Source organism: Engraulis encrasicolus, chromosome 1 (genome assembly GCF_034702125.1).
Source record: "Engraulis encrasicolus isolate BLACKSEA-1 chromosome 1, IST_EnEncr_1.0, whole genome shotgun sequence".
Taxonomy (NCBI): domain Eukaryota; kingdom Metazoa; phylum Chordata; class Actinopteri; order Clupeiformes; family Engraulidae; genus Engraulis; species Engraulis encrasicolus.
In genome coordinates, this window is record NC_085857.1 from 55,682,750 (window position 1) to 55,695,181 (window position 12,432).

Genomic DNA, 12,432 nt, shown 5'->3' on the forward strand with positions numbered 1-12,432 from the left:
ACTACAACCCATGTAAACAAATTCAGCTGGAGCACCTGGAGGCGATCTGGGAGGGGTTGGGTGACAAGGTAATATGGTGTGGGGATTTCAATGCCCACAGCACGCTGTGGGGGGATAAAAATGATGCAAATGGTGGCATTGTGGAAGAGTTCCTGGACGAGGTGGGGCTTGTATGCTTAAATGATGGCACACATACACGAATAGACGTAGCAAATGGTACTGGCTCTGCTATTGACCTTACAATAGTCTCCCAAGCTTTAGCGGCCAGATGCAACTGGGAGGTACTGGGCAGCACGGTGGGTAGTGATCACTTTCCAGTTGTAGTAGTGCTGGAGGTAGAGGCAATACGAGAGCAGGTGGTGAGGAAAGGGAAATGGGATTTAAATAAAGCAGACTGGGAATCCTTCTCAGAGTCTAGTGAGCTCAACTTGATGAATATTGCAGCCGATGGCTGTGTTGAGACCATGTGTTGGGCAGTCACCAATGGTGTAATCAGAGCAGCTGAGAATGCTATCCCTAAAAGTGGGCCGGGAAGGGCAAGAAAGATAGTGCCGTGGTGGTCCAAAGAATGCAGGAAAGCTATCAAGGAGCGCAACAAAGCATTTAGAATTTTAAAGAAAACATTGAACTTTGAGACATTGATACAGTACAAGAAGTGTCAAGCTGTAGTGAGGTGTACAGTTAAAAAAGCCAAGAGAGAGTATTGGAAAGCATTCTGCGAAACTTTAGACAGAACTACCCCAATAGGAAATGTATGGGGAATGGTTAAAAGAATGAGAGGCATTAGGAGAGAGCTGGAATACCCCATAATGATGGCAGATGACAGAGTTATCATAAGCAGCAAGGATAAGGCTGAGGCTATTGCTAAAAATCTTGTAAAGGTCCACAGTTCAGGAAATCTTACTCCTATAGAGGCAAGAGGAAGAGAAATTACAATAGATCGCTATAGGCATGTGTTGGAGGAGGAGATGGGGAATGAGGATGCTCTAAATACTCCATTTGACTTGGGTGAATTGAATAGGGCATTAAAGAAAGTGGGTAGGTCGACCCCAGGAAGGGATGGGGTTTACTATATTATGTTGGAAAAGTTAACTGACAAGGGGAAGGATGTAGTTTTGGCTTTAATCAATAAGGTGTGGGTGGAGGGAGCTATTCCAGCCGAATGGAAACTGTCTGTAATAATCCCTATTAGAAAGCCTGGGAAAGATGCAACGATGCCATCAAACTATAGACCCATAGCACTGACCTCGCAGTTGGGTAAAGTAATGGAAAGAATGGTGAACGATAGGTTGGTCTACTGGTTAGAAACTAGAAATATTTTGCACAGCTACCAGAGCGGATTTAGGCAGAGAAGGAGCACCATGGACCCAGTAGTGGCCTTAGAAGACTCAATAAGGAAAGCTCAAGTTAATAAGGAGACATTACTGGCCGTCTTCTTTGATATAGAGAAGGCTTATGATATGGTCTGGAGAGAGGGACTCCTAATTAAACTCAGACAGATGGGTATCAAGGGTAGAATGTTCCAGTGGGTCAAGGATTTCCTATCAGGTAGGAGAATCATGGTTAAAATTAATGAAGAGTTCAGTAGTGAATATATAGTGGAAAACGGCACACCGCAAGGAAGCATTATCAGCCCGATATTGTTCCTGATCATGATTAATGATGTCTTCAAGGAGGTGCAGGAGTCTGTCCATGTTGCGTTGTTTGCAGATGATGGTGCAATGTGGAAGGGGGGGAGAAATGTCAACTTCATTGTGAATAAAATGCAACAGGCAGTAGACCATGTTCAAACATGGGCCCTTGAGTGGGGATTTAGAATATCTATAGATAAAACTAAAACCTTGTTTTTTACTAGAAGGAGCATTCCTGTGAGTTTGAAGCTGAAGTTATCAGGCGCTGAGCTAGAGAGAGTTGACTGTTTTAAATATTTAGGCCTGTGGTTTGATAAGAGGCTAACCTGGTCTGTTCACATACAGAAAATGATTGAGAAATGTAATAAGGTCCTAAATGTCATGCGCTGTTTGAGAGGGGTGGACTGGGGAGCCAACAGGTCAGCCTTGAAAACGATATACATTAGCCTTATCAGGTCTGTATTTGACTATGGTTGTGTGGCCTACAGATCTGCATCTAAGACGCTTCTGACAAAACTGGATGTAATTCAGCATAAAGCATTAAGACTGTGTTGTGGAGCAATGAAGTCTACTCCTGTAAACGCTATACAGGTAGAAATGGGGGAAATGCCATTGTATATAAGGAGAGATCAACTGGCTTTAGTCTATTGGGCTAACCTCAGAGGGCAAGGGGAAGGCCACATCAGTCAATCTGTGCTAATTCATTGTCAGGAGAAAGATAAGCCTGGTAGAAGCTTTGGGTGGGTGATTCCTCAAAAGGTAGAGGCACTGGGCCTACAGGCACTTACTCTGTGCCCAGCTCTTACATTCCCAGTTATTTCACCATGGTTGTTAAAGAAACCTGTAATAGATTTAACACTTTTAGAGCTGAAGAATCAGGAGGAGTTCAGCAAAGTTACAGTTGAGTATCATATCAGAGCACAGTATGAAGATAAACTTGTGTTTTTTACTGATGCCTCAAAGGCACTAGATGGCAAAGTGGGTGTGGCATTTGTAGTACCAGAGCTTAAGGTGTGTAAAAAAGAAAGGATAAGCAATGACCTTGCAGTGTATACGGCAGAACTAGTAGCCATCCTCACTGCTCTGACTTGGATAGAGGGGAATAGACCAAGGGGTGGAGTGTTAATTGCCTCAGATTCTGCTTCTGCATTGATGAGTATCCAGAGTACCATGTCGGAGTCCAGACAGGATATTGTTTTTGAAATTGCACAGATGGTCAATGGAATCATAACATCAGGCATTGATATAAGCTTCTTATGGGTACCAGCTCACTTTGGGATACGAGGGAACGAGTTGGCGGACAAATATGCAAAACAAGCATGTGTGATCCCTGAGGTCACCTTAGAAGTAGCCCATAGTAAATCAGAGGTAAAGTCAATTGTTAAGATAAAGTCCAAGGAGATTTGGCAGAGTCAGTGGAGTGGAGCAGCTACTGGGAGAAAGTACTTTGCGATCCAAGGGATGGTTGGTCATGCTAGACCAACAGCAAGAACCACTAAAGAGGAGGACATCATATCTAGGATGAGGTTTGGGCATACTGGTCTGAACAGTACGCTATTTGTGTTTAAAAAGCATGCTGATGGAAAGTGTAGTGTATGTGGTGCTACTGAGACCATAGAGCATGCAGTAGAACGTTGTAGCAGGTTTGACCAGGAGAGGCAGCACCTCATCCTAGGACTGGAGTCAGAAAGTGTGCAGTTAGATGTGAAAACAATACTGCAGAAAAACTCAAATGAGAAATGCTTTAAGTACCTCTTTTCCTATCTAGAAGCCACAGGACTGATTAGAAGGATATAATCTCTTCTTTCTTTCTGTCTTTCTCTCTCTCTCTCTCTCCCTTTTTTTTTTTTTTTTTTTCCTTTTCTCCTCTAGATGAGTTTAGCTTTCGTCCAGACTCACACTCCATTTCGGTAGGTGGCGGTAATGCTTCCAAAACGTTGTTTGCCAACCGCCAACAAAACTAAGAAGAAGAAGAAGAAGAAGTAAACCAGCCACATCGAAAGACGAACGCAGGAGCTGATAAAATTATCACTGTGGACTTTCGCGGTGAGCAAGTTTGATATTTACAGTGAAAATGTGATGTGTCATGCCATTTATGGACTCGGTGTGTCTTTGGGAAATTCTAATGACCAGTAGTAGACAACTATTACATGTAGCTGAGTTTGTTTTACGCATGTGGCTAATTAAGTGGTTTTCCATTCATCCAGTGTTGGGAAGGTAACTTGTAAAACGCATCCCACAATTCACAAGTCTGAGTAGCTTATTCTGAATACTTGATGTATGTAATGCGATGGCTGTGCTTTAGGCTAACGGATGTTGCCCCTGTGCCCTTGTCTTTGCATGTGAAGTGAAGGTGTTTTAATCTCCAAGTTGGGAATATCTGCTGTCTTCTGTTGGTCCGTTATGCATGAATACACGAACTGACGGTGTTGTAGGCCTAGGCCTATAGCCGTTGTAACATGAACTCCGTTGTGTATCAAAAACATTTCAATCACCTAGTATAATGAACATCATTCTGATGGATGATCATCTTAAAAGAAAAAGTATGCACAGACAGACTCAAGAGACTGTTAGTAATGACATGCTTACAGTAGCAGCCTACTGCGATGAGGTGTGTAACATGGTTGACATACTGCTGTGTGTGTGTGTGTGTGTGTGTGTGTGTGTGTGTGTGTGTGTGTGTGTGTGTGTGTGTGTGTGTGTTTGTTTATAACAGGGGACAGTGACATATTGCTGTAGTAGTGATGTGTGTAACAGGATGACTGCTATTGAGGTGTGTGAAAGACCATCATGTGTGCATGTGTAGGGTGGGTATGTAGAATTGAAACACTTGGCACTCTAACCTACTAGTAATGCCTTATGTTGCTGTGGTGGTGATGTGTGAACAACACTCTACTGTGTTCTATTGCAGCCACACCCCATTGGAACCCATCTGATCATGGGTAAGTCTGGAGTGGTGTGATGGTTTTCAAATGTATGGCACTACTACTGCTACTAATACTGCTACTACTGATACTGATGCAACTCCTACTGACACTACTGCTACTGCTACTACTTCTTTAAAAACTATGTTGAAACAATAGCCTGGTTTTCACCAGACGGAGTGTGTGTAGCTTCGGTGCCCCCTGGAGGAGCAGAGCTACACATACTACCGTCTGGTACACAGCCATGGAGCACGCCATGGTATCAGCCATGAATGCTCCGTCTATTTTCTGGCTGAAACGATGGCGTGCTCTATGGCTGTGTACCAGACAGTAGTGTGTGTAACTCTGCTCCACCAGGGGGTGCCGAAGCTACACACACACTGTCTGGTGTGAACCAGGCTAGAATTACAACACTGCTTTCTCACTAAATATGGTGCAAAGACGTTCTCTCTGTGTTCACTCACATTGTATTGGCATTTTATTTATAGATTTGAATTGTGGCTTGAAGGAAGAAGAATTTGAAGAGGATATTTGTCCAAGACAGGAAATAAAAAGGGAAGAAGAGCCTCATGACATCAAACAGGAAGACTCTACAGGTACAAGACGCATATGGAGCAGCAGATGGGAAACAGGGCGACCATGAATATGCAACAGAATATGCAGACAAGGACTTTCATTAGATTTCATAGCACGTTAGAAGTGTGCACGCTGTGAAATTATGGTAAACTCACCGAAAGTAGTTTTGGACAACGGGATGTCTGGCTATCCATTTATTTTCTTCCTGGTTTGTGAATGCACTTGGCTATACAGAGGGAATTGGCTACAGTTACCACAGCTAAAATCTACAGTCCAACCTCAATATTCAATTGCCTATAATTCACAAGACTAGTGAGTAATGAGTAACTGGTATCGTTTTGACGAGGACTCCTTTGCTTGTGTTATTAACCATGGTGTGAAAGCCTGGCCATTTTGGTCACGTGGCCACTCAGGGCGACTGCGACTGTCCACCTACTGTACCAACGGTACAGAACTCTGCTAGATGTATACGCGCACCAAACCAGTACCTTCACCCCCGCCAACTTTCACTATGAAGCCAGAACAGTCTGTAGTGTAAAGACAGCTAATGAGTAACCCTGGGCACTGTGCCGCTGGCCCTTGTACATGTAGATAGTCCGGCCCTGAGCCTAAGAACATGTTTGTGTGTCAATTTGCTCATTCTTTTGCACTCTTTACAACACTGTTTGTATTTTTGGTTTGTACTAGACTTGAATCAGAACATAAAAGAGGAAGGAGTGCCTAGTGTTCTGGAACATGGAGGAGCGTCTAGTGTTCTAGAACATGTAGGAGGAGCCTCACCTGTGAAGGAGGTCAAACTAGAGGACACCACTAATCTACACGACGATTCCACAGGTACGTTTAATTACAGACCAATCACAAGTAGAGTAAGCCCACGATTTTCACCATAGTTCACCCGGGTCTGGGCCAGATCAACCCCGGGTCTGGGCCAGCTCAGTCACAAACTTACTGCACTGCCTCTTGAAGGTTACAATTGAAAGAAATTACCCTTTTTAAGTACCACTAGTTAGCTGCCAGCAAAGCTCAAACAATTTGCCTTCATTTGTGTGTAGACTAGCTACAGCTACTGCTAAACCAATTTGAAGTCGCTACACATTGTTTGCAATCAAATGTGGGCCATTACTTTCAAAAACAAGGCAGAGAACTTTGTAAATATTTTATTTACCGGCTCTGATACCGTCCTTCCCTTGTAGTCTACCTAACAATCTCTGATGCCACCCTCGTAGTGTCTGGAGCCCGGAGAATCAGACTGAGGGGGTGGGGCATGGCACGCTTCTTCCTAGCGCCTGGGGTACGATGTCAAAATAAGAGTGCACAGCGCGATCGGACAAAAAAAACAAGTTTTTTTGAATGCGCATCGAACGTCTAATTTATAATCGTAGGAAATGTTGACATCGCGATTAAAATTGAAATCGAAAAATCGTCCAGTCCTAGGGGGAATGAAGTTGCAGAGGACATTAAGTTCAGAGCCTATGTTGTCCCATCATGCACTGCACTTTTTGAAGCAAATTTTCTCCAACACAAGACACAAACAGCAATCACTCCTTGTAACATGTTACATTTTAATCATATTCTGCTTTTGCTATAGGGATTTTACTATGAAAAGTGGTACATGAAAAAAGCCATCTCCAAAGTAAAAAGCAAAGTAAATTTCGCAATTATCTCGTGAAGTCGCTGCGATACGACTACCAGAGGGGCCCCATTTCTCCCGCTCTAGGGCCCAGATAAAGGGTTAATTGCCCCGCCCGCCCTGAGAGACTCGGCTATTGGGCCCGGGGCGGCAGCCCTTTCAGGCCCTGCGCTCACTCCGCTACTGCTGAAGACATCTCGATTTCAGTTCCAATTTTAGAAAAAAGTTGACAGGGTTGTGACATAAACAACTAAACAGTTGCATAATATGAATAATTATTCAAACAAAACTGTTTTGGTAATTGTTTTGTTTTGTCGTTGCAGGGGATCCACAAAGGAAGCAATTAAGGACAATGTGCAAAACTTGTGGGAAGACCTTTACTGAAAGGCAACATATCAAATTACACCAGACAACTGACAGACCTTTTAGCTGTACAAAATGTGGGATGCCATTTAAAGACATAAATGATTTAAGAATGCACCAGAAAACTCACATTGTGAAGAAGCCTTTTGAGTCTATGACAAGTGTAGAGGTCATTGGAACAGATGGTTTCACGTCATATCAGTGTACTACATGTGGAGAGGTCTTTTCATCCAGATGCAATCTCCAAATTCACCAGACAAGTCAGTGTACTACATGTGGAGAATCCTTTTCATGCAGCTGGAAACTCAAAATGCACCAGAGAACCCATCCTTTCCAGTGTAGCACATGCGGAAAGGGATTTAAAGACAAAAGCAATTTAAACATACATCTGAGATACCATACAGGGGAAAGGCCTTACCAGTGCAACACATGTGGAAAGACCTTTGGAAAACGTTCTGTTCTCAATCGCCATAAGAAAATCCATACGGGAGAAAAACCATACCAATGCACTACATGTGGAAAGAGGTTTGGCCGGCGTAGTCATCTCAATCGCCATCAGAGAAACCATACTAGATAAAAGCCTTAGCATTGTAGCACATGTGGAAATTCCTTTGTACACAAAACCCATCTTGTCCGCCATCAGAGAACACATACAGAAAAAAGCCGTTCCAGTGTAATGGAGAAAAACCTTACCAATGCGTACCACCTGTGAAAATGGCTGGAGAAGATCCCAGTGTAGCACATGTGGAAATGCCTTTCCAGTTTAAAATGATCTGAAACGGCATCAGGATGGAAAGAGAAGAGAAGGGCTACCGGGCCGCCAGCTGTTTTATGATGTCACATCATGACGCTCTGGAATTCAATGCTTCTCTCTGATTGGCTGCTAGAAGTGAATAAAACAAGTTGATCATGAACTGTTTGAAAGTAGTTCTGTCACAAAAAAACTAAGCACCATTCCATATCAATACCTCACAGAGTGAATGTATAGCAACTATGTATGATTGAGAGCTGGGCTTGTGGCTATGGCAAGCCATTTTAGCATTTAATAGCCAGGCTGGCTATGTGTTGCAGATATCTGTAATGTGTTTTTTCAAAATAAGCATTTCAGATATCCGCAACTACATCCCTCCTATCCATAATTGTCATTGATGATGTCACTTTTAGCATTCATTTCAATGGGTGATGTAATTTTGCACATCTGCAATTCTTTTTCGGATATCCACAGCATAGATTGCAGATATCTGCAACTGAACTGTGAAATTAAATAGCAGATATCTGTAACTGGAATTATGACTAGTAAAAATGACGTTTTAGATATCTCATACTGGAGTTATGGATAGTCGAAATGTAATTGTAGATAACCATTATTAAGTTATTACATTTCTATTCAAAAATCATTTCCAAATATCTATAACAGATATCCTGAATTAGAGTTTTGACTAGGTGAAATGACGCTACAGATATCTTTGGCCTATGCAAATTAGGTCTGGGCTGGCTGCTAAGATGCTCGAGCTCCGTTAGCTTAGCACCCCGACTAGCTTAAAACATTGAGTGATCAGATGGTATGGAGTAACCTACTCTTTAATAAGTTAGTGGTGCATTTCTACATCAATCCATGTGACGGAGCGCAACGCGTCACTTTAACAGCGGTACAAACGCAATTGCAAAGGACATTAAAAATACATGTTGGGTTGTATGCATTTGTGCAGTCATGGGCAGTCATGGGTGAGCGGTTAGGGCGTCAGACTTGCTTCCCAGAGGTTGCCGGTTCGACTCCCGACCCGCCAGGTACTCTGAGCATGGTACCGTCCCACCGCACTGCTCCCCATGGGGCGCCACTGAGGGCTGCCCCCTTGCACGGGTGAGGCATAAATGCAATTTCGTTGTGTGCAGTGTGCAGTGTTCACTTGTGTGCTCTGGAGTGCTGTGTCACAATGACAATGGGAGTTGGAGTTTCCCAATGGGCTTTCACTTTTTCACTTTCATTTGCTGTGGGTTTACTGTGAGCAGTTAGCCATGTGGGGGTTCGGGTATGTTTGTACACCGTCTCAGTTTAAAATCAGATATATTTGTTTGAACACGGGTTAACAAGAGAACAAAAGCTGCAACACCGGTGAAATCGCTATGGCAATATTATAACTTTAATGGTAAACAACAGTAATGTAAAGGTTCTTCTTAGTGCGCACAAGTTTAACATCAGAGTCCTCTTGCTGAAGTTAAGTATCATTCAAATCAACAATCAAAGCAGATCTACCCAACATCCAGGATCTCTACAATCAGCGGTGTCTGAGGAGGGCCAAACGAATTATAGCTGATCCGCACCACCCCAGCTACACACACTTCACCCTTCTACCATCTGCCCGGAGATACAGGTGCTTACGTGCTCACACCAGCCGACTCAGGGACAGCTTCTTCCCTCAGTGTATCAGACTGTTGAATTCCAAAACACAGACATAGGAAGGAACTCGTCACATCTCCCCTTTCTCCAACCTGCCAATTTTTTATTTATTTTTTGCAGCTTTCAACTTTTATATTTTTTTTTCCTTCTTTTTTTTTTTTTTTTTTGCCTTTTTAACATTTTTTTTTTTACCTTTTTTGGGACTACCAGAGCAGGGAAGCTTTTCATTGTATATATATGTTTCATATATATACACATGACAATAAAATATCTTGTATCTTGTATCTTGTATCATTATTGTAAGAAGAAATATTTGTAGCCATGTTACCTGTTGCAGTCTTCCGGATGCGTGTGATCAAACAGAGCGCAGGTCAGCCGAGTCTTTTGAAGGCTCCGCCCGTGGTGCGTGGGAATTATTAACTAGTGCAGGAGTAATTTAATTTTAATACCTGTTCTAAGTGGTTTGTGCAATATAACTACTCGATGTTTCTGGTATTAAGTAATGCATGCAGGGAAAATGTGTAAAACTGTTTAGTCATGTCTAGTTCAGTTGATTTGTTGATTGTAATCAGCAGCATGATGGTGACGTTAGTCTTTTAAAGTGATACTGTCCCATTTTTGGAAATAAGCTCATATTACACCTCCCATTTTACCTCCAAGATAGCAGTTCACATTGAGTCCTATGAGACCAGTCAGCCGCCAGCTGGTCTCATAGGACTCAATGTGAACTGCTAGCATGAGGCTAAAATTTACACTGCCATCCTCAAAGAACGATTGAAAGTACAGGAGAATGGTAAAACCCTATTATTTAACTCAAGGGGACGTGTAAAATAAGCTTAATTCTAAAAATGGGACAGTAGGCTATCACTTTAAATATTTACTGCCAGAGTCAGTAGGGAGATCGCCTCTGTAGCAAGAGGACACACTGACGTAAGCTCTGCCAATTCAGGTCTGTGATTGAGACTTTTGAAGCCTAGTTTTGTGGGCCTTGTCCCTGTCTTTTTGTTTTGTTCGTTTTTGCTTCACTGTTTTGTTTTGTCATCTTCTTGAAATTAAATGAAAAATAAAAAGAAGAATATTTTTGCACAAGAATTCTCCTTGTCTTAACTCATCATTTTGACTGACTACCCCAACTGCTCGGCACACTTAATTACTATCCACAAAGCAAAAACTTTCATGCTGGAAGCCGCTTGGCCGTCGTGTTTTTCAGAAACTGTAATTCGTCTGGTCCACTAAGCAAATTACTTGCATATATACAGAGGACATTACACTGCTGAGTTACCCTACACTATTACAAATGGTGTGTCTTCTGGGCTATAAGCAGCCTTTATTCTTATGATTTAAAGCCTGTATCTTATAACATGATGCATTTGATGCTTGTTTGTGTTTTATTTGTAATCCGGTTTAGAAGATACAATGCTAGTCAGCTTAAATAGCCAGGAATGCTATTCAGGCCAATCGTCATGACGAATATTTTGCACTACTTGCAATGATGTTTGTGATATATTTAACTTTCATTCTGCCTAGTTAAAATTCAATTACAGATATTCATAATTGTCATATCAGACATGTGATGAGCTGAATGTCGTTTTCAATTACATCATTGTAGATATCTGTAATTCCATTTCGCCTGGTCAAAAAAGAATTGTAGATATCTATAGCCTATCATTTTCACTAGTCGAAATGACATTTCAGAAATCTCCAAGGACCATCACGACCATCCAAAATGCGATGCAGAATGACATTGTTGATATCTACAAGGGCAATTTCTGATATTTAAGCACAGCCTTTCTTGCCATGTGGCTGTGTAGTGCTCTACACTCTAAAAAGAGCTGGGTTATTACTTTGACTAAACCCCTGGGTCAATTGCTTTTCTATGAAAAATGGGTTAAATATAACCCATATTGGGTCATTTTCCGTACCCATTACCTGGGTTATTGGCCAAACCCACATCAGCACCCAGGCCCTGGGATATTTCAACCCTGTAATCTAAGTTATCTTGTCAACGATTTTTAATTTTACCGGTCACCATTGCCAAAACGGCTACCAGTAGGCTACCAATGTCCAAAAGAAAGGACACTGGATGGCATGTGAAAGCATTGTTTCGGTAAGTGTGCGCCTTTTATTACATATAAACTTGCCATATTGCTTTTCGCGGTGTAAATATGCGTCAGCCGTGAGTTCCTGTTTGTGGCGAGTATATTAAGGCACATTTCATAGAAAGCTATAAAGTAAGGTCGCCATATTCCGCCCACTTCACTGATCACTTCATTGAAAACGTGATAATATCACTATTTCAAATACTATTTAATTATGCTATCGTATATTTTTGGATAGCGGCAACTGTGTAGATGAGGTAATGAGCAATATTAGCTAACATTGGTAGCCCTTTCTATCGTAATTTGGCGACAACGTCCAGCATGTCCACAATCTAGTTTCAGCACAATTCACCGGCGAAAGGCTCCCAATTCCGCCCGTTTGATTTCAGGCCACGTCGGTATTTCCGTTACTGTTTATTATTCCTTCATGGCATTTTGCTGATTTCGTTCACACTTGTAGTCCTGGCTTTACCGATGCAGGAACTGTGATTAGTTTGGTCGTTACTGTGGAAACGGTTGAATAATTTTGGTCCTAAAGCGAAACAGGGAAGCGGCCAGGGCGAGTTTTTAGCCAGAATGTCGTCGTGAGTTAAAGTTCCATGCTGCCGTTACGACACCATTCATTACAATGCTGTTTATGGCCGTTTGACTCGGTTTTAAATATCATCACCGTTTCAAATTGTAAGCATACAAACTCCGTATCATGTCGATATCCATTCCTGACTTAAATAGTGGATACATAAGTAACTATCATCACTTATAAGTAGGCGGGCGGAATTAGGCGACTTTACTATATACCCATTTCGAATAG

The 12,432-nt window shown here is 42.1% G+C and overlaps 1 protein-coding gene across 1 annotated transcript; it reads left to right on the forward strand.

Annotated features, from left to right (window-relative positions):
* The first annotated feature begins 3,621 nt into the window (after window positions 1–3,621).
* Window positions 3,622–8,038, forward strand: LOC134455424 (zinc finger protein 510-like). The gene is made up of 5 exons (XM_063206463.1): window positions 3,622–3,677; window positions 4,543–4,573; window positions 5,044–5,151; window positions 5,819–5,965; window positions 7,085–8,038. The coding sequence occupies exons 2-5, from the start codon at window positions 4,570–4,572 to the stop codon at window positions 7,699–7,701; spliced, it is 876 nt and encodes a 291-aa protein (XP_063062533.1). The 5' UTR covers window positions 3,622–3,677; window positions 4,543–4,569; the 3' UTR covers window positions 7,702–8,038.
* The last annotated feature ends 4,394 nt before the right edge of the window (window positions 8,039–12,432 follow it).